We start from the raw sequence: 22,625 nt of genomic DNA on the forward strand, positions 1-22,625 counted from the left end.
CAAAAGACAAAATGTAGTATGGCCTAGTTATTTCTATTTATTATATTTTATATATAGTAAAATTGGATAAACAATTTAATTAATTTTTTTAAAAAAAGAGTTTAAAATATAAGAACTTATATTAAAAGTAATTTATAAATAAATTATTTTATGTTTGAATTTTTATCCTAAAAGTACTTGTTTTAAAGTTATTTTAATAAATATGAGTGATAAAATAGCTTTTGAGATGGAGAATAATAAAATTTTTTAATTTTTCAAAATCTCTTAAACAACTTTTTTAAAAATTAAAAATATATTTAAAAAAATTTTACCAAACAACATTAATATAAATTTCATAAGTCAAAAATTCAAAAAAAATAGCTTTTTTTAAAAGAGTCAAAAATTCAATACACCAAAAAATATAATTTAGTAATTAAATAATTCATAAGATTTATAATTTGAATCGATTGGATTTATTTCTCCACGGTAATTATTTTAGAACTATTATTATTATTATTTCAAAATGGTGAATACAATACAATACAAGCATGTATGGACTTAAGGTCAAAGAGATATTCCAATTGCATCTCTCAAATGACTTCATGCATAATTGCAGATACTTGACTACCTCATTGAGCACGCGATCTTAAATCCTCAATCAAAGAGTTGAATTGCGAATAAGACGATCCACCTTCCTCCACAGCTTCTTTAGCCTTCTTCCCAAGCTCCTTCGCTCTTCTCCTCATCTCCTCTGCTTCCTCACCTTCCATTACCCTCTTCACCGCCTTCTCTATCACCTCCTTCTTCACCGGCTCACCCCCCATCATCCCCACCCACGTTTGAACCCCAACACCAACCCCAATCCTCACTATGTCCCTCACAAACATCGCATTATAAAACTGCTCTGCATACATCGGCCACGTCACCATCGGCACCCCGGCACAAACACCTTCCAGCGTCGAATTCCAACCGCAATGCGTAACAAACCCGCCAACTGCTTCGTGCTCAAGAATCATTACTTGCGGCGCCCAACCTCTTATGATCATCCCCTTCCCTTCCATTCTCTCTTCAAACCCTTCTGGAAGCCACTCTAACTTCTTCTCATCTTGTTCTTCGTTCTTTTTTGATCCTTTGTTCACTACCCAGATGAATGGATGATTCGAAGCTTCTAGACCCATCGCGATCTCTTTAAGCTGAGCGTCTGGGAACGTTGTCATGCTTCCAAAGCACACATAAATAACGGAGTTTGGTTTCTTTGTCTCAAGCCACGTCAAGCATTCCTGCTTGTCGATCCCTGCTTCGCTTCCTCTGCTTGCTTTTTCCTCCGTCTCCCTCTTGCATAGAGAAACTGGACCCAACGACCATGCTCTTCTACCAAGCTCCTTGGTGTAATGATCGGCGTAAACTGGTTCCAGTTCGTAGAAGCTGTTGGCGATCACACCAAAGCTCTTCAATTCCGATTCGTTGGAATCATCAAGCAACTTGCAGAATACCTATGTTGCACAAATACTACTACTTAGTACTGAATACTAAATACAATATATTAAACATCTTGCTAATTTAAGAAGGTGAAGATAGGTAGAAACTATGTGGAGTTATTTTCATATCAAGATGATAGTTAAGACAGTTAGATGATAATTTATTCTAATACGTTGAATTATTTAATGGCTTTGATCAAAATAACTGGAGTCTCCACAGTAAAAATAACAGTATTCGATGCATAACAAGAGACCTCGTCATCTCGAGGGATTTGTGGCAACTGCATCTTGGTCAGAGTTATGTCGCCGGGAAGGTTGGGAACCAAGAAAGGTTCTGTGTAGGATGAAACCTTGTCTTGTGGCTTGTAAGTTCTGATGCAAGCGGAAACGCACAAGGGGAAGAAGCCCAACCCATGGAACACGATCCTTGGAATCCCGAATTTGGCGGCAGAGTCTGTGGCCCAAGGGAAGAACATATCTGCAACAACACAATTCGGATGCAGTTCTTGCAGCACTTGCTCGAGTGGGTGTTGAAGGAGCACGGTGGCTTTCATGAACTTGATGAGCTTATCCGGTGCGAATGCCGACTCTGAATTCTCGCATCCTTCAGGCAAGCCAGTTTCCTCTGGTGGCGGGAACTTGATGGTTCTGAGGGTAATTTGGGATTTTCCTATCGTTCTTGAGATGAAGGGTGCGTTGTGTGTGGTGGTGACTATGGTGGATGTCACTCCTCTTGCGGCGAAGACTCTGGCTAAGTCAACGCATGGGATTATGTGACCGTTAGCAAAGAACGGGAAGAAAAGAACATGGAGTTCGCGGTTCTCCTTGCCCATTGTTGTTGTTGTAATGTTGGTAATTTTACTATAGAATTTGGCTATGGTTTGTTCTGTTTATACATAGTAGAAGATTAAAGATTGAAGTTCCAGGGCGCGTTTTGCACGAGTTCAGGTTAAATATTAAATCAATTATGTTACGTCTACATTGAAATTCATTATTAAAAATTTAAAATTCATTATTAATATAAAATATATATTAAAAATAAATTAAATAATATATATTATATATAAATATATAATAATTATTTTTTATTGATTTTAATATATAAATAATATTTTTAATATTTAATATTATTGTTTTTATTTTGCTATAATTTTTAACAACACTTGGCATAGCAGCAGGGCAGAAGCGCCTTGATTCAGGAACCTCTTCGGCATGCGTTGCACGAGCATATATTAAAATATAAATTCTTGTTAACATGAATTTTAAAATATTTTTTAAAATGATAAAGTTTAGGGGTAGTAATTTTTGTATTTTGTGACTAGCATTTAACTATAAAAAAAAAAAGTGAGTGATCTCCCACCATTGGATGTAATCTCACATCATTAAAAATATTATTGATGGCCAATTGATGGTTAGAAAACACAAAAGTTGCTGGCCCCATAATACTCCTCTATTAAAATATGTCGTTTTGGACTTATAGTCTTTAGACGGTTTAATTATTCTATTAGTCTCTATAGTTTTATGAAATTTTTAATTATATTTTTTTTAAAAGAAAAAGTTTAACACAACAAAATAGAGCAACTAAACAAAAAACACATACTAATCAAATAAACAAAGATCCCTCCATAGTCATATCTAGCGTTGCTGTCAACTACTAAAAGGAAAAACCCTCATGAGTGAACCAAGAATTTAAACTCCGGAACAGTTTCGGACTCCCTAGCAATCTACTGTTCTCCACAATCAAATGACAATGATCAGATAAACCTCTTTACCTGCCTTTCAGCATCATCTCAGAAAACTCTTCAATCCATCCCACGCTAACCAATACCCGATCAAAGTAACTGCACGATTGGTCCCGGAACCACGTAAACTTTCGATCATTCAACTCTAGAACCACCAGCTCCATATCTTGTATCCATGTTTTAAAATCTACTGCTGATACTGTAAACATACTAGCTCCTTTTCTTTCTTCCACTTGCACAACCTCATTAAAGTCACCTATGTAGCAAAAAGGGACTTGACACAAACCATAGATAGAACTTAACAAGCAGAACGCACAATAAAAATTCTTGTTCGTCAATACCCCTTCCACACACAATCATCTCTCTCCTTTATAGCAATTACGCAAGTCAAATATCAGTACGTCCCACAACAATAAAAAACCTCTAAAAGCACCGTTCGAAACTTTTAAGAACCCCACCCACTGCATCATCTTTCCAAAATTACACTGTATCAACTTTGTATCCACCTGCTTTTTCGTCTCTATTAAACCTAACATGTTCAAATTATATTTTGTCTTAAATTTTTCACCATACCCAATCTTTCAACACCCCCTAAGCCCCTTACATTCCAAAAACTAAAAAGCATTTAAAAACTATATTACACACCTTATTCCAATTTTTAGGACGACTCCTTTTTTGTGCAATAATTTCGTTCTGAGTTTGAAGAGCAGCCATAATATCATCTTCTTCATCATAAGGAACAGCTCCTGATTCTATCGCCAAATCTCAAGCTACTCTGTTTTTCTCAAAGTTTGCAACCCAACTAGCACCTTGCTCTACCTGGTACAGCTCTCTGTCAATGTCATTATCCGAACATCCTGACTTCTCTAAGCCCCTTATAGCCCCTTCCTCTTGGACACAAATTTTCTCCAACAAAATAGTTTCACCCCCTGAATCTAATTCTTCCGCTTCACCATCCATCATCGAGCTTGCTCCAGTGTTCCTTTTGTCAGTCACATTCACCCTATTTGCTCTGGCACAGGATCCATTCAACTCTCCGAGCTCATTCCTAGCTACTGTTTTTCCTGCCTCTCCTGCACTTACAACGTCACCCTATGCACCAGCCTCATATATCTTCTTTGTTAGTTTCTCATCAGAATATGCCATCAACCCGACACCATTTACTTTCTTGGCTAAACAGTTCTCCGCTAGACTCGCCTTTTGTCCTGCACCACCGATCAACTCCTTCCTGGCGCCGGTCAGCTTAGTAGTGGTTCGACAAGCTCTTCGCGATTTACTACTATCCACGTCATCTTCCTCTACCCGACGGTCATCATAGCCGCCGCCACCAACAACCAGCCCTCCTGCTTCCTGCCCTCCCGTTTCCTCACCATTCTCCTCGTCGCTGTTGGGCCTTACAGACTCCACAGCCACTGCGTGAAGGGCAGCACCTTCCACCCTCTTCTCTCCCAAGATCGCGTAGTCCCCTTCACCTGCGCCCACGTCCTCCGCCAAAGTAGACTTAGGAATATGCAGAACAATGTACGCACCATCGCACCCTACCTCACACTCTCATATGGCGCAACCGAAGCCATGAGCATCCCCAACAAGAAGCTGCGGGCCTCTTCTATTAGTGTAAAGTGCTGCTGGATTGCTTCTGGTTGTGAGTACCCGACCCGCCAGGGCTCTAGGGCATGTTCCATCAAATGAGCCTATTTGGTATTGGCCCATATCATACCATTTTTCTTTGTCATGCCGAGCACTTCTATTGGGCCCTTTATAATTTAAACAACCTGTATTAGAGTTCAATTTTACTAAAGTAGTCTCACCAAATCTTACTCTCCCATAACCCCAGGATACCATTTTTTCATACGTGGCTTCATCACTGCTTAATAGGGATCCCAAAGAATTCGGGACACCATAACTGCCTTCCTAATCATAAGATTTGCCGTTTTTTTGTTTGAATTCATCCAACTCCTCAATTGCAAAGACCTTTCTACCCTTATCATGATCTTCCCCTCGTGGTACCTATGTCAACATCTCTGCTGCCATGTCCCAACCTAGCTTCGAAGGTTCCTCCCTTCAACAGCTTTGTTGTATCCTTGTTCAAAGGCAACCCCGCTCTTGTTACCGGTCCTGTCTTCTGCAAAATATTCACCTTGGCTACACGATTTTTTTCACGGTCGATGTACTCCTTCTCCAATGGACTGTTACTATCTTCATCCTCTTTATCCTTTTTCGCTTTAACGTCAATGTGCCTTCTGTACTTAGCCTCTCCCACTAGGGGTGTAATCGGTTTGGTTTGGTTCGGTTTTGGACCGAAAACCAACCGAACCGACCTGTTCGGTTTTACAACAATACCAACCATTCGGTTTGCTATTTTCTAGACAACCGAACCGAATCGAACCAACAGCGGTTTGGTTCGGTCGATTTTTTTAGTTTTTTTAAACCTAATAATCAGAATTAAATCATCATAAAATGAAATTTAAAATCGTCAATCAACTAAAATAACAAGAGTACATGACATCCAAATTCAATACAAATTCAACTTGTCCCAACAATTAAACATAAAACAAAGACAATTAAAAATGTCTAGCAAACAATAAAAACAAACATACTTTAAAAAGTGAAACAACCACTTTAAACCAAATAAAAACCAAAACAGTCACCATGCTTAATCTGAATCCACACTAGACTCATCATCATCTTCTCCGGTTAATGCAATTTCTACAAATACAAAACAAAGAAATCAATATAGATTATAAAGATAAACTATGAATACATAACAATGAACAACAAAGACAACAATTTTATTGGAAATCAGCATTCAAACTTGTTCAAAAAGCCACTTTCCATCATTTATGCAACAACAACAAATTATGAAATATACTAAGTTCAAAACACATTAATTAAAGCAAAATAAAGCAACAACAACATATTAGGTCATTAAAGCAACAACAACAACATATTAGGTTATTAAAGCAACAACAATATATAAAGATAAAAACAATCAAAGGCTAAAAAGATAAAGTAGCAACAGCATTTAAAGAATATTTTTATCGAACAACTTAATAATTTATAGTTCTTTTATATGTTCCTAATATATTATTTTTTCTTATGAAAGAAAAAGATAAACACAACTAAAAAGATAAATTCTTCCTAAACTTTTACAAGAAATATTTATCACCTGCACTCTCTCCATTTCAAACTTCATCTCAATGGATTCTTAAATATTCTTTTTGGCATATAATATTTTTGGCATAAATTATCTCTAACTTGCTCTTCATTTCAATACATTTCAAGACTTTTTAGCATATAATATTTTTGGCATAAATAAAATTATTTGTGAGATCAGCTTCCAAGATGCCAAAAAATACATTCATTCACCATAAGATACGAAACAAAATAAAATAAAATAAAAACATATATAGAAACGGAAAAGCTCTGCATACAAGCCATTAGGGCTTGTATGCTTTACAAGTTTATTAAGCAATAAAACAAAAAAACGCACCTCTCCACATATGTTGTATACACGCGCTATATAAGATCCCGCGTATATCTAACTACCAAATTTAAAAGATTCGTTTTCGTTATTTTGAGATTTGGTTGTTCTTCTTCTCGCGCCTCTTCCCTCCTTCTTCTTCTCCATCGTTCTTTTCCTCTCCTTTTCTCACTGGTATGTTCTTCTAAAAATTATTTTGTCATCATCAAAAATTTTCTTATACTCAACTTTCTCAGAAAATAGATCTCCTAGAAAAAGGAAGACAACAAAGTATCAAAGTCGGTTCAAATACACCCAAGCATCAACTTAAATACACCCAAGCATCAACTTAATATACACCTGTAATTTTGAGGTAGTTACCTGTTGCGTTGATGCCAAGCGCATGACCTATTGTTTTTGGTGTTATTTGGAAAGTACCATATCCTGTCTTCAGTCTGTTCTCCCCAAGTTTGAAGTTGTTTGCCAGCTCCCGTAACAGTTGGTGATCCACCCTTAGTGGTGGGATGTGCATCAACCCACCGAATCCTAGATCCCTCACAATCGCCTTCTTCTCCTCGGTCATGTTTCTGAACTTATCACTTAGAAGATGTGTGGCACACTTAAGGTCTTTTGTTTGGTTTCTTGCTGCCATTTTCTCTGAAACAAAAAATACACCCAAAGATATCAGTAAGATACACCCATATATATGAGTCAGATACACCCATTAATAACAGTAAGATACACCCATTGATAACAGTAAGATACACCCATATATATGAGTCAGATACACCCATTAATAACAGTAAGATACACCCATTGATAACAGTGAGATACACCCATAGATATGATTCAGATACATCTATATATATATCAGTCAGATATCACTCAAACATGCTTTAATATCAAGCAACATTACAATGTCAAGCAGTATACACCCCCAATCTACGGAATATACCCCCAAAAATCAGTTACCAGAAGATCTAGAACAACAAGAATAACAGGAGAACTTAGAACAACAACGTAGAAGAACAGTGTAACAAAGAAGCAAGAATAACAGTAAACCCTAGAACAACGACGTAGAAGAAAAGTAAAACCTAGTTCGTAATGAACTTACCTTGAGTATTGTTGCTTTGTTTTCTCTTCAGATTGTTGATGGAGAGTTTGATGGTGTTTTGATGGAGGTTTCGAAGGTTAGCGACGACTTGTATATTTTGAACTTCGATTTTTGCTCGAAAATGGAAGCGTTGCCTTGTTTTCGAATCGTTTTGAGAAGTGGAAGAAGTGGAAGAGTCTGCCATTACTCGTAGGATACGTAACCGTTTGAGTTATGAGCGCGTGAATGTGACGCTCCGTGTAATGCCTCTTCATGCGCGTGAGTTGTATTTGGGCTGGGCCAACTTGTAAGCTTGTAAACTTGTATGTGTAGCAGACCCGATATAGAAAATGCAACGCGTGCTTTTGGCAGTAGAATGAAAATTTCTCCATCATGTATCATGTATGTATGCATGTGAGTGGCAAATCTTATCACAAAGATTCGATTTTGTTGCCAAATTTTCACCAGGTACCAACAGACATGCATGAACAACCTTGTGACAATGAATTTTTATGAGAGCAACGAGAACAGACCAGCAACAAGAACATCTCATAAATTACAACAAATTGTGAAAAAATCAAGTTACTAACCTCAGAAGAAGACACTGAGTTGCAGGAGAGGGCTCGGACTAAGGGTTTGTTCGGCGACGGAGACTGTTGCTCCGCGACAGAGAAGAACAGATCAGACAAAGATCGATGACGGCGTGAAGACTGCGGTTAGAGATGGCGCGATGGAGATCGACGGCGTCCTTCACGGTCACGATGGACGACTTGCGACTGAACTCTGAAGGATGGCGGCAGCTCTCTGGCTCACTGGCTCTCTCAGGCTCTCATCCTCTTAGAGTCTCAGGCATGGAGGAGAAAGAGGGAGAGTGAGTTTACTGAAGCTTTGTGTTGTGGGTTGTGTGTGGCTACACTGAGTGGTGTGGTAAGTTAGGGATTTGGGGGTTTAGTTATTAGGTTAGAGGGCAAATTTGTAAAAACGAGTATTTCTGAACCTATTATTCGGTTCGGTTCGGTTCGATTTTTGCCGAACCAACCGAAAACCGAACCGAACCGATCGATTTAATTCAAAAAATCGATTTTTTCGATTTTTTATTCGATTGTTGTAAATTTCGGTTCAGTTTTGCGGTAAATTTCGGTCCGGTTCGATAATTTACACTCCTATCTTCCACAGATTTCTTTTTCTCGCAATTGCATTCGGATAATCTCTTTTATTGCTTTCAAAGTCCCTTCTTTTGTCGTGTACCTTATAAAACCAAAAAAGTGAATTCTTCCATGTCTCTCCTTACGTGACAGATATAAGGTATAAGTAGTTTATCCGGCCTTCCCGCTTAAACAGATGAAACAATTCTTTTTTCGACGCATCATTAGGAAGGTTATCCACAAAAATCATAAAACCCACTGATCTCTTACGTGATATGGTTGCCTAACTCTATCTCACCTGTGTTTTTCACCCCTGCCTTTCTCCTATGATCTCTCATTAATAGAGTACACGAGAGTACATCTTTTTAAAAGAAACTTTTTTTTAATTAGATTTTTATATTTTTTAATTGAGCTCTTATATTACTTTTAATTCTATAATTAGATCATCTCTATATAAAAAAATGTTAAAATTAATAAAATATTTTTTTTAAAATATATGTAGTCAAAGATCTAGTTAAATTTTTAATATGAATACCTTTAATTTGCATAAAAATATTTAGTTAATTTTACTATTCTTTATATTAAAAAAGACTTTATTATAAAATTAAAAGTAGTACAAAAATTCAATTAAAAAAATATAAAAATTTAATTAAAAATTTGATAAAAATATAAAGATAATTAATAAGCCTCTTTAGATCTATCTCAATCTCATTGATACTATATATATAGGAATAGAAAATAAAAATTAGATTTTGCCACGACTTTTTGGTGTTTTTAATCCAAGCACAAGAATATTGCTCATTAAGTGTCACTGTATTCACATTTCACACAAGTAACTGCCTGTTAAGTACTATAAATTGTAAATGCAGTTAAATTTTTTTGGCCAAAATAGATAATTTTTATTTTAAATCTATACTAAAAAAAAGTTACTATTTAATAAAACAGAAAGAGTATAATATATTCATAGTGGGAAGAAAGGTTGAAGGAGTTTTAAGATCTAAATTGATTAGTTTATCTATGGATGTTAGCAGAGTTTAAGAAAAACTCTGATACCATAATAAAATAAAAAGAGTACATAAAGAGTACACAAAAATAATAAAATTGTGAAAGAATAAAGAAAGAAAGAAAAAAAGATGAAATTTTATTGATTGTTGATTGATTCAAAATGTAAACTATAAAGGTAAAACTAAATATATATAGAAGATTAGCCTATGAAAGATAAAGATAAGATAAAGATAAATAAAGATAAGATAATAATAAACACTAAAATTATAACTGAATTTGTATATTTTATTGGGTTGAATTTATGGGCCGTGAAATTTCTTTAGTGTTGTATTAAGATAAAAGAGTGTTTTAATACTATTGATAAGCACGTACTAGTACAACCATATTAGATATATACCAAAATCAATCACTACTATAAAATACATATTAAAATATAAAATAGACATTAAAAATAAATTAATCAATACTTGTATTTATATAAATATATACAAAAACTAATTTAAATATATACATAATATTTTTGCACCTAAATTGACAAACATTCACTTTGTCTATTAAAAAAAGGTGAAGTCTATGGTATAGATGCCAAAAGACATCTACACATGTAGAAGTAACGTGTTTTGTTTGTTAAGTGACATTTGGCGTCTTTTTTTGGAGTTAGTGAGATTTGATGTCTGCTATTGGTATTTTTTTCAGATGTGCAATAAGAATACTGTAACTTTCAGCTTTTGTCTACCTTAAATATAATGTTAATTATATTGTTAAATTTTAATGACATCCATTTTTTTGTCACATAATAGGCCGAATAAAAAATTGAATAATGCATTCAGTTGGGCTATAAATCTGCCCAAGCATAGCTTTTTCTGTTTTTCTATTTTCTAACTATGTGTAGTAACAGTATAAAGTGCAAAATAAAATCATGCAACATATTATTTGGTTCCTTTATCAAATTTACTCATCTAATAATTATTTTTTTATTATAAAATTAGATTTTATAATGTCATGACTCCTTTCAAGAAATACAAAATGGTCATAAAGTTGCTAAATTTTAAAGATAATTTTTTTTAATTATATTTACAAAAAATTATATTAAAATAAGATATTAACTAGGTGATACGTGTTTCAAATATTCGTGATGTAAAGAGTTCAAATATTATTTAAAAGTTATTAGTTTATATTTTTAGAATATTCAATTTAATTTGATATATTTTGATTTTGTTTAATTAGTTACTAGATTGGGCTTTATATTTATAGGTTTATGTTTTTTTTTATTTTAACCTAAAAAATATTATAAATACCTTCTAAACTATTGTAATCGTCATATTGAGTGATTAGAGGTGTGAAAAGTCTCTTTTAATTTCATGATAAAACCATGGTGTAGACAAGTGAGGTTGAATAAGTCTCTGTTGTTGCATCGGAGAATTGGATAGAAGGTTGAGCATGTCCCTTCAATTCAATTCTCAAAATATAATATGGACAAGTAAGGTTGAGTAAGTCTCTTTCTTGTTGCATTAAGAAATTGAATTAAAAGTCAAGTGATTCTCTCTGTATTCAATTTCAATCTATCCTTTGTTTTCTATTTTAATTTTAATATATTTTTTATTCAATTTTTATTCTTGTCTTTTGTTTATTTTGAGTTCTGTTCTTTATCGATAGACCTATTTCAGAATATATGTTTAACGATTAAATATTTTATTGCATTTTAAATTTGAGCCTTATTCTAAAGTAATATACTCTTAATTCTTTAGAATTGAATACTAATAAAATTGTACAATAATAATATAAATATTAGTTAATATATAAATATTGATTAAATTACTAAATATATTTTAACCTTAAATAAAATTAATTTTTTCTGTGTAAAAGTAAAATAAAAGGATATTTACAAACTATATATATATATTGTAAAAGGTTTAATTGTTCTGTTGGTCCTTATAATTTTACGAAATTTTCAATTAGGTCTTTATACTTTTTTTCTTTTAATTGGTTCCTACACTAATTTTTTTTTTCGATTAGGTCCCTCTTGGCAGTAATTAACTTAATTTTATAGGGACCCAACTAAAAAAAAATTAGTGTAGGGATCCAAATAAAAGAAAAAAAAAGTGTAGGAACCCAATTAAAAAAAATTTTGATGCAAGGACTCAATTGAAAGAAAAAAATTACCAAAACTCAATTAAAAATTTCGCAAAATTATAAAGACTAACAGAGTAATTAAACCTTTGTAAAACTTAAAAGTTCTAAGTATATAAATCGTATATCTTAATTACTCACCAAATTAATAAATATATATTTGTATAGCAATAGGATTAAGAATTTTAGCATTGACCGAATAAAACATTCCAAAGTTTAAAAAAGAAATCAAAGGGCAACTTAAAAGACCCAACTGAATGATTTTATTTGGCCCAACAATGTATACCAAAATCTAAATATCATTAAAATTTTAATAACATAATTAATATTACATTTAATAGATAAATTCTGAAAATTACAGTATTTTTACTGTACATTATGAAAGACAGCACAAATAACAAACACCAAGTGTCACTCATCAAACCAAAACACGTTATTTCTACATGTATAGATGTCTTTTGGCATCTATACTATAGAATTCGCCTTAAAAAAATCACTTCTTAAGACAAAAATTATTAATCCTTATATTTTATATATATATATATATATATATATATATATATATATATATATATATATTAATTCATTATTGACTAATGTAAAATTTAGGGTAAAATATTATTTTAGTTCTAAAATTTAGATCAAATTTTAATTTAATACGTAATCTTTTAAACGTCCTATTTTAGTTTTAAAAAATTTTAAACGGGTATAATATTGTCTCACGGTTAAATTTGACATAAATATTTAATAAAATGAGTGAAGTGAATATTAGCAACATTAAGAGGAGGAGGAGGTGGTGTTGGTGACAATGATAACGAGAGAAAAATGAATAAGAAGAAGAACGTGACACGAAGAAGAACAAGGACGCGTGAATATAAATTACTTATATAGAAAAATGCTTGTATGTAGAAAATAATTAATTTCATAAAGACTAAAATCGTATTTAAACCTAACTTATTTGATCATTGTAAGTTGTATATTAACCCTATTTAGACTTTTCATATAATACAAGTCCTTCTTTTAAAATATCTCTAGCTGCTACAATGCTCAATTTTTAATTCCCTATTTTATAAATATTTAAATACAAAATTTAGAAACATGTCAAGTTTTAATAAATAGTATGCACTGTAGAAAATAATTTAAAGTGGATAACTTAAATCTACAAAGTCTAACTCAGTACATGATACATTAAAATAAATTAGTTACCTGATGAAAAATATTAATATGATCTTAACGTGATGAATTATGCACTAAAATTAATCATAACGTTATAATTTCAATGTTAAGTTTCTAAGCTCCTTCCATCATGTAAATATGTGCAATTGCACACAGAAATTTGATACCAAAGTAGATTCCAAATCGAATTTAAGTGATAATTTAAATGATGATTCTATGCTAGATGGCTTAGGCAATATTCTTCATGAATACGCTATTGGATTCTCCAAATCTATACTGTAACCTTTTGTTTGTTTCTTGGGACTCAGAAAATAAAGAATGCTTACATAAAACAAAGAGCCAAAGAGTGAAAAACAACATAAAATTCCTATGACAACTGGAAGATCTAAGATCCATTAATCCATACTAATGGTGTTTGTACAATTTTATTCAAAAACATGCATAGACACTAGACACAAATTATGAGGTGACTATTATCTATTATTCTCCAAACACTTCGGACAACAAAGAAAAATATCCCACCTTAAGAACAGCATGCATGTCTCACGTCCCATCAATTCCATCTGGGCAAAAGTAGCAGTTAAGTTAACTACCAACAGTATACTTATTTACTATAAATAGAAAATCTGATTTATATAAATTTTAGGCCAAATGTTCTCATCCTAGAATCAGGTTGTTCAATAACTGTCCTTAATTATCTATTCAACATTTTCTTTTTTGATTTCCCACAATATTCCTCACCCCAACAGTTCAAGGACTAATCTGTTAGAAATTTGAGTCCATTTAAGGATTTTTCGCTAGCCAATGAATTACTGCATGTACAAACTGAGATTTGAATTCCCAACACTTGTTTAAGTAGACTAGTGAGCTAACACAAAGAAGATGTGGGATAATCATCTCCTAATTACGGAGGAAATTTATACCAACAAATCAGTAACACAAGAAAGATGTGGGGTAACCATCTCGTAGCCTGGTTATTTTATTAATTTGAAGAATTACATATATGTTATTTGTTAGGTGAAGGTTAAGGAGCAGTGGAAGTATGGTAATAAATTGACCTCACAATGAAAATTTTGGAATCTAATTGTATCCACCACACCAGAATCATCATACTAATTAATGGATGGAAAAAACATTGCAACTAGTCCAATGGAACATCAAACCAAAATACAACAACTACCACAATTACTAAGTCTGGACTCTTGACCCAATAGGTGAGATTGGCAACAAACAATGATTAGATGACGCATGAAATCCTGTTCATATTTAGATTACTAAGTTCTAAATTGTTTTGATAGTTTCTTCCATGGTTTCCAAGTCTCCCTCCACCTCCTCCATTAGACTAACATTCATCTTATCCACTCTCCTTCTTACAAGGACTTCTATAGGCCTCCTTAACACATCAAACTGAAATAGATTGCCAAAAATGCCCCCATCTAATGATTTAATTGTTCATCACATTTGCTACATTTAAGTACATGAAAAATAGCAAAGAACTAGTCATTTGGGGTTTTCTAAAGGAAATCACCAGACCTCTTTCAAAGAGCAATTGATTACAAGTGCAAGATACTCAACCTCAAAGCCTTAGCAAGAAAACATTGAGCGAAGAAAAAGGAACGAATGTTGTCAATTACTCTAGAAATGATGCTAAAATCGACTTCACAATTTTCATTCGTCAAACATCCGAATTCCACTTTTCAATTCCAAAAAAAAAGAAAAGAGGAGGGCATTACTGCACATGAAATCCATTCTTATCCTAACATACATTGGTGAAAAATCAGAACATTTTTATGAAACAGATACGGCTGTATTATAAGATTGCTAAGAGATTATTATTAAATGTTAAAAGAACACTTAATCTTTTCATACTTGGTAATGAGGCAGTAGGTCAAAAGTGACTGGTCCCGCAAGCTCCCAATTAACTATGTGCCTGCAGGAACCAAATTTTAAAGTTAGTTGATAACATCAGATTCACTTTGTACTTTTTGGCCTTCAAACTGTTTTATACACAAAACCAACCTACCCAGCTAACAATGCCCCCACTATAAATTAGAGTCAAAATAGACCATGCGCGAGGCTGTTCCACCTTCCAAAACATTTAAATGTTCTAGATAGTATTGAGCAGAGACACACTACATGCCAAGACTGTGCTACAAACCAATAAGAGGATCCAGTGGTTCAACAAAGTCCAAAAACCCAATGCAACTTTCTATCAACTCAGAGTACAAAATCTCGATTTCATCCGAGCAATCTATCTAACCCTTTCGATGTAACTACTGTTGGTTCATCCGTCTCGTAGTAGTTCGATTCACCCTTAAATAATAAACACACATTCCTTTAGTCCATATATAACAATGTTTTTTCCACTTCAAGAGCTTAGTGTGTTTTCAGATTTCCTCCTTCTATGTTTAGAGCAGCATATATTAGGAATGAAAAAAAAATGCATCTTCCATCAAAGCTAATCCAATATCTAAACATGTTACTCAGTACAATTCACAGAGAAACTTCAATAAATGAAGCAAGGAAACTAGCAACTCACAGTTGAAGAATTTTTATGGAGGAAAAAGTAAGTATTAGAGGCCGGGAGAGGTGCAGCAGAGAGTACCCTGTGATAGCGCTCGGCAGCTCCGAGATGTTGTTCTCAGGCATGACGTCATCCTCGCCGTCGCAACCGCACTATGCAGTGGCAGCATCGACTGCGCGCATCTCAGTTCCGGAGCAACCCTACAACAACAATCACAACACTTGAGGAATAAAAATTTCGAGCTTGGGAACTTGGAAATAACGTCACAGTGGAAAAAAAAACCTGGTTAAAATGGATCGGCGAAGAGGAGAAGTAGTGGTGGCGGTGTTGGAGAAGGATGAAGAGCGAAGAGTGGATTTGATGGTTGATTTTATGGAAGAAAATGAAGAAGCTCTTTGCGCGATTCTGCTGCACGCTGAAGCCATTTATGAAGAGGATCGTGAGAACGGTAACAGCGCGATGCAAAGGGTTTGTTAGAAATAAGAGACTTAGGAGAGGAATCTGAAAAGTGTATTATTCAGTTTGATGAAATGTACAATATACAAGAGGTATTTATAGGTGCTAGATGAATCAATATAATAAAGACATAAAATCTTACAATTAATATACAGATATGCTATAAATATAAACGATACTAATACGATACTAATATGATACTAATTAATTCTAATAATTCTCTAACAGGATTTATGGTTTTGACTTTTGACTTTTGCGTCTTGCACCACAACCTCATGCTCATTTTTTGATTCCTTATTATACAAATATTTAAAGGAATTTATTTTAATGCACATTTACATAGTCGTCTATTTACATTTATTTTTGCATGGCATTCTCTTAGTCAATTTTTTGTTGATTGGCAGATATATAATTAGATATACGTATAAAATTATCAATTAAATTTATATTGAAATACAAAAATTTTAAAAATGTCAAGTTCTAATAAATATTATCAATTGAAGAAAATAATTTGAAGGAAATAACTTAAATATATGAAGTCTAATTATTATATGATACATTACGTAATGATAATTCTAAGGGTTGAATTTTTCGAAAAAAAAAATAGAGATATCTCCCATGTTAATGGCGTAAGTAGCACGTAATTTTAGAGTCATTCAGTTTAAATATTGAAAGAATATTTATGAGAATTTAATTTTGATACATTGATGTGTAAAACATTTTATATAATCATATAATTACACTTTTTTTTAAGTAATCATTTACACCGTTAATATATAATTAGATGCCGATGTCAAATATTTTTACATTAAAAGTGTATTAAAATTAAATTCTAAAATAAACTGCTTCTACACACTATTTTTGCGTGCAATTCTATATAAAAAGATGTTATTGATGAAACAATTTATTATTATATATTTTTGTTTTTATAAATTAAATAATTAATTATTTAAGTCATTAAATTTGTCTTAATAAAATAGTTAAATATATAATAAATAATTAATTCTGATATAATAAAATATTTTAATGTTGTATTAAATTTGTGCATTTAAATTATGTTTTAATCAATAAATTTAACATAAAATGCAAAAGTGCGTTTGATTGGTCGATCTCTCTAAATTTTTTTTGTTGTTGTTAAATTTATATAAAATAAATAATAAATTATTACTTATCCAAAAACTATTATTGTACAAAGGAATTTTGGGGTGGGGTGGTTTTGGCCATGCTTTAATTGTATAGAATTAAAGATAAATAAAAAAATGAGTATAAAAAACTTAGAGCTAAATAAATAGTTCAAATTCAAATGTTAAATTCAATAGACAAATAAAAATGGCACTAAAGCTGTGTTTGTATTTGGAGGACATAACACTAAGATAGAGATAATATATAGAATGGATACACTAAAAATTATCTTTGAATGTATTTGTGTTTGGATACGATGGACAAGACACTAATGTAATGTCCTATATTATATTTGGATAAACATAGACAAAACTAAAATATTATGCGAAATGATTAAAATAGTCATCTGATTTCAAATTTTTTACATCAAGTACAAATTAATTTAATAAAAAATAAGAGTATGTAGGATTACAGAAAATTACAAGAAGAATTGGTTTATGAACCAATAAGATAAAAATGATATTAAAGTAACAAAATTAAGAATAAATAAAGTAACATAAAATAGAAGAGTGAATTAAGTCTGTATTAATACAGTATGCCATAGAGAAGAGAATGAACGATAAAAATGAATAAATTAATTACAAAAGAGAATATCTGAAAAAAAAAAGCAGAGAAAGAAGAACTATGATGTAAAGAAGAAGCTAAAATAAGAAGAGATAATAGTAGAATAATAAAAAATATCTATCGATAGAAAGGGAAAAATTTTGATAAAAAAGTCCGTATCCACCTTCTCAAATTCCGTGTCCATCATTGTCCTTCGTAAAAGAGTGGAAATAAAAATATAAAATAGTGTCCGAAGACAATGTGTTCTATGTCTATGTCTCTACCTCCAAACACGTTTTAAATATTCATTATCCATGTCTCTGTGTTCTGTCTTCGAAAACAAATGCTACCTAAGGGAAATTGTTCTTAGAGGAACTTGAAACATTGATTTGGGTCTAAACGTGAGGGTCAGATTCTTTGGTATAGGATGCTTAAATTAGCAAGGGCTTTAATTCAGGTTTTTAGTAAATTAGAACGTGGATATACAGTGTATTTATAATAGAATAGATAACTATCTGTTGGAGTAATTCTACCTTTATTAGTAGATAATCGTTCCCTTTATCTTGGGTAGTTATTGAGATTTTATCTTCTAAATGAGATAGAAATAGTATGAGAAATTTCGGGTGATAGATACTTATTTAGATAAGTACAAGTCTGTCCTTTCTAAATGAGATAGAAATAGTATAAAAAATTTCGGGTGACAGATACTTATTTAGATAAGTACAAGTCGATCCCTTTCGTTGTGTCCAACCTCCATCTTTAGGTTGGACATTTTGTCTTTATTGAACCTGACTTTATAATTTGGGGTAGGGTATGAGCAAAAATATTTTTTGTTATCTTTAGACAAATAAAAAAGCTTAGAGCTTTCTAAAAAATAAATTTTTTTTTGTTATCTTAAATTTACCAAATATAATAAAAATAAAAATTACTCTTAAAAAACATTTAAAGAGAAATATTTTTTTTAGTTTTTTGAAATATATATATATATAGAGAGAGAAATATATTTCCAAAAATAAGTTTTTTTTTTGTTATCTTAAATTTGACAAATATAATAAAAATAAAAATTACTCCTAAAAAACTCCCTCATTTGTTATTATGTATTGTTTTATTTAGCAAAGATAGTAAGGGAAGAAATTGGAACTAGAACACACGACCACTAGGTCTAATTTGGATAAACAACTTAAATAAGTTCTTTTAGAAAAAGAGCTTAAAATATAAGAACTTTTATTAATAACAGCTTATAAATAAATTATTTTGTATTTGGATTTTTTTGTTATAGAAGTACTTATTTTAAAGTTGTAGTGTTTTGATAAATAACTCAAAAAATACCATTTTTTTACAAAAAAAAAATAAAAATTAAAATAACAATGATAACAAATATTTTTCAATATTAAATATTGATTACAACCGTTTAGACAATTGATTTTTTATTTGCTCTTATTTAGTTCTATTTTTTAGACAATTAATTCTTGTCACATAATATCATTAGAAATTGATTCTTCTACTTCACCTTCACCCATAATGGTAGTCAATAGTAATAAAATTTTAATTCAACAATGCCAAAAAAATTATTGTATAGTTAGTATTTGCTGTTTTATTGTGTGTGATACATTAGGTGAAAATAAAAAACAAATATAAAATGTTTGTCGATGTATATTTCGTTGTTGTTTTTTATTTTTTATTTTTTACTCCTATTAGCCTCTTCCTTTACTGAGGTCAAGACTTGTTATAACTAACTATAAAAATAATAACAAACAATTGAAATTACACAATCCAAGATGAAGTTATTCACGAGTAATATGTACTCAAAACTCTCAACCAGTTAGTATCTCTGTAAAATCCTACTTACAAAAATTCATATAATTACACTTAAAAATGTAAATGAATTCATTGGTGAAGAAAATATCATGTTGCATTACAAAACTGTGCTGATCAAAAAGTAGACTTCTCGTATTTTAGAACATCTTTGGTGTTCAATTCATATATCTTGCAAATTTTTGTGATGGCTTTTTGACTCAGGCCATCTTTCCCGTCTTCAAGTTCAACAAGATCATCAAGTTCTTCCAATGGCAGCAGTTTCTAAGTCATATGATTATTAAAAGAAAAAATAAAGTACAAAATGAATGTTAGCATACACATTTTTTTTTGGGATATGATATGAAATTATATGATTAAAAAGTCAAAATTGTAGCATTAACTCAAAAGTGGTTCATTAAGCAAAACAATAATATGAGTGCACTCTTGCACATCCAATGTATCAAAGGCTTTTAAAAATAGTTCTAGCCTACAAAACTATGAAGCATGCATTCTAAATATAATAACATTTTGCAAATTGTTAAATCAATTACACTTGACAATGTCTTACTTGATGCTATCAATCAGATTGCATGAGACACTTACCAAGTGTGGTTCATCTGAACTATTATGGGTTTTATTGGTCGAGTCATTATGCTCAGTTTCCTTCTTATGAGTTGATGTGTTAGACATCTTGCTGCTATCCGAGGCGAGTTGGAATAGCTTCTCACTTCCCTAAGAAGGTAACAAAAAACATAACAGAAACTTATGCACAACTCAAGATAAATCAAGTCAGAAGCGAAGCTCGAAACATTATACAAAAATACTAAGAATCTACTATCCATTGGCCTAATTGAAAGTGAACATCTACCAAGAACCATGCAATTTTCAAAGTCCTTCCAAATCAAATGATGCCCCTTCCAAAACATACTTCCGCATGACAATAAAACATGGCACTATCATATGAAAGTAGAGAGCTAGGACAAACATGAGCAGTAGAGACATCTCTGGCAGCAAAACAGACAGATTACCATAAATTATTATGGAGGGAGAATAATAAACTCCAAGTGCATTGCAAATCTAATAGTAGTACAAACCTGAAGGGCTCTCCAATGAGAATAAGCCCGAAATGAAACCCAGAAGAATGCGATATTAGGCAAGGGTAAAACCTACAATGTACAATTAAGAATAGGCATCAATTGAAGCCAAGATAAATAATTAAATATTAAAGAGCAAACACAAGTCCACCGAGCACATACATACCATCAGTGCAGAGGAAAATGGAATCAATGAAACTGTAGCATATAAGTATTTCCGATGGATAATTGTTCCCCTGTAAACGAGACAATAGTTCATATGCCAATGAAGATTTAAATACAGAATTAAATTGGAAGCTACACTAACAGATTCCAGATTAAATTATTGTTCCAACATCATCAACTTTGGCTGCTTTTTTTTTTTTTTCTTGGAACAGGTGTTTTAGGGAGAATTACCTCATAGCAATATGTCTTAATCTTCGGCGAACAAGTTGTGCATTCAGACTGCAATAATAAACATATCAACCCCATAATAAACATATATAGAAGGCGAATCTACTATTAAGAGTAGTAAACTACTAAACTATTCCAAAACCAAGCAAGTATGCACCAACCTTGAAGGGTAAATGACTTCGACGCTAGTGACTTCATTCGATATAGATTTCAAGAAAATCTCGGAGGGCTTAACCTGTGACAAAAGCCATGACCCCCACCTGCAACAACTCAAATCACATTCGAGCATATTATGGATAGCGTAATCAACACTTTTAAAAGACTATCATTCAAAACCAACAATGTAACAAACTAACCCATGAATCTTCTTCTTGATAGACCCATCCGGTGCTTTTTCCAAACCAATCCAAGCTTTATTCATCTATTAACCGCAACCACAACCAAATAAAGCAATTGGTTAAGAAAACAGTACACACAAGAATGTGACGACCCAAGAAACAGAAATTGACAAAGAAACAAAGTTAATACAATGATCGAAACAAAAAAAGGCACCTTGTTGCCACAGTAATCAGCAAGAAGCTCAGCTTTGGCATTAAAGGGTTTATCAGCAACATTAACGCCCTTCCACAGTTCTTTGAACGTTGGAGGAGAATGAGAAGAAGAAGTAGCTGAATTCTTAAGAGAATGATCAATGGCTCTGCTGAAGCACCAGTTTCTCCCTCGTATTGGGAACACAACCAATTTGGCTCTCATGTTGACTCTTTTGGCGGCAAGAACCCTAGAAAGTTTCCAACCAGAGAAATGTTCAGTCTTGGCGGTGAAGTTACAATCTTTGATGTGAAATGAAGCAGACTCCGAATCTGCGTAGTTTGAATATTCAGTGTCAAACTCACTCCTCTTGCGGCGAAAACTCTGGCCAAGTCAACGCATGGGATTCTGTGACCGTTAGCAAAGAACGGGAAGAAAAGAACATGGATTTCGCGGACCTCCTTGCCCATCGTTGTTGTTACAATGTTGGTAATTTTACTATAGAATTTGGCTATGGATTTTTCTGTTTATATATACTATATAGTAGAAGATTAAAGATTGAAGTTCCAGGGCGCATTTTGCACGAGTTCAGATTAAATATTAAATCAATTATTAAATTAATTATGTTATATGTAAATTGAAATTAATTATTAAAATTAATTATTAGTATAAAATATATATTAAAATATAAAATATATATTAAAAATAATTTAAATAATATATATTATATATAAATATATAATAATTATTTTTTGTGATTAATTTTAATATATAAATAATATTTTTAATATTATTGTTTTTATTTTGCTATCTATTAAGGTTTTTATTAATTTAATTTTTAACAACACTTGGCATAGCAGCAGGGCAGAAGCGCATGGATTCAGGAACCTCTTCAGCATG

At 32.2% G+C, this 22,625-nt stretch overlaps 3 protein-coding genes across 9 annotated transcripts; all 3 read right to left on the minus strand.

The window, feature by feature from the left end:
* Positions 1–449: 449 nt before the first annotated feature.
* On the minus strand, positions 450–2,359 carry LOC130961979 (probable UDP-glucosyl transferase 73B6). Its single transcript, XM_057888036.1, has 2 exons — positions 1,712–2,359; positions 450–1,472 (listed from the first exon to the last, which is right to left on the minus strand). The coding sequence occupies exons 1-2, from the start codon at positions 2,288–2,290 to the stop codon at positions 609–611; spliced, it is 1,443 nt and encodes a 480-aa protein (XP_057744019.1). The 5' UTR covers positions 2,291–2,359; the 3' UTR covers positions 450–608.
* Positions 2,360–13,425: 11,066 nt separating this feature from the next.
* LOC130961761 (protein NONRESPONDING TO OXYLIPINS 2, mitochondrial-like) lies at positions 13,426–16,238 on the minus strand. Of its 7 annotated transcripts, XR_009079614.1 has the most exons (5): positions 16,015–16,238; positions 15,748–15,932; positions 15,232–15,521; positions 15,078–15,138; positions 13,426–13,771 (listed from the first exon to the last, which is right to left on the minus strand). XR_009079614.1 is itself a non-coding variant. In XM_057887760.1 (3 exons), the coding sequence occupies exons 1-3, from the start codon at positions 16,155–16,157 to the stop codon at positions 13,752–13,754; spliced, it is 282 nt and encodes a 93-aa protein (XP_057743743.1). In that variant the 5' UTR covers positions 16,158–16,238; the 3' UTR covers positions 13,426–13,751. The 7 variants fall into 7 exon arrangements, 4 of the variants coding, with proteins under 4 accessions (XP_057743743.1, XP_057743741.1, XP_057743744.1 ...); XR_009079615.1 differs by lacking the exon at positions 15,232–15,521; XR_009079616.1 differs by lacking the exon at positions 15,232–15,521 and having other exon boundaries at positions 15,814–15,932; positions 16,015–16,134.
* A 3,372-nt stretch (positions 16,239–19,610) lies between these two features.
* Positions 19,611–22,218, minus strand: LOC130961712 (uncharacterized). Its single transcript, XM_057887698.1, has 9 exons — positions 22,091–22,218; positions 21,750–21,975; positions 21,554–21,618; positions 21,359–21,457; positions 21,201–21,248; positions 20,971–21,040; positions 20,805–20,876; positions 20,314–20,442; positions 19,611–19,992 (listed from the first exon to the last, which is right to left on the minus strand). The coding sequence occupies exons 1-9, from the start codon at positions 22,168–22,170 to the stop codon at positions 19,846–19,848; spliced, it is 936 nt and encodes a 311-aa protein (XP_057743681.1). The 5' UTR covers positions 22,171–22,218; the 3' UTR covers positions 19,611–19,845.
* Between the last annotated feature and the right edge of the window lie 407 nt (positions 22,219–22,625).

This window comes from Arachis stenosperma, chromosome 2 (assembly GCF_014773155.1).
Source record: "Arachis stenosperma cultivar V10309 chromosome 2, arast.V10309.gnm1.PFL2, whole genome shotgun sequence".
Lineage (NCBI taxonomy): Eukaryota > Viridiplantae > Streptophyta > Magnoliopsida > Fabales > Fabaceae > Arachis > Arachis stenosperma.

Coding starts and splice junctions, on each gene's coding strand:
- LOC130961979 (XM_057888036.1), bottom strand. CDS start 2,290: ATGGGCAAGGAGAACCGCGAACTCCATGTTCTTTTCTTCCCGTTCTTT. Junction 1,473..1,711: donor AAATCCCTCGAGATGACGAG/GTCTCTTGTTAT, acceptor TGTGCAACATAG/GTATTCTGCAAGTTGCTTGA.
- LOC130961761 (XM_057887758.1), bottom strand. CDS start 16,157: ATGGCTTCAGCGTGCAGCAGAATCGCGCAAAGAGCTTCTTCATTTTCT. Junction 15,933..16,014: donor CGCCGATCCATTTTAACCAG/GTTTTTTTTTCC, acceptor TTGTTGTTGTAG/GGTTGCTCCGGAACTGAGAT.
- LOC130961712 (XM_057887698.1), bottom strand. CDS start 22,170: ATGTTCTTTTCTTCCCGTTCTTTGCTAACGGTCACAGAATCCCATGCG. Junction 21,976..22,090: donor GAGTTTTCGCCGCAAGAGGA/GTGAGTTTGACA, acceptor GAAACTTTCTAG/GGTTCTTGCCGCCAAAAGAG. Junction 20,443..20,804: donor CTCATTGGAGAGCCCTTCAG/GTTTGTACTACT, acceptor TTACCTTCTTAG/GGAAGTGAGAAGCTATTCCA.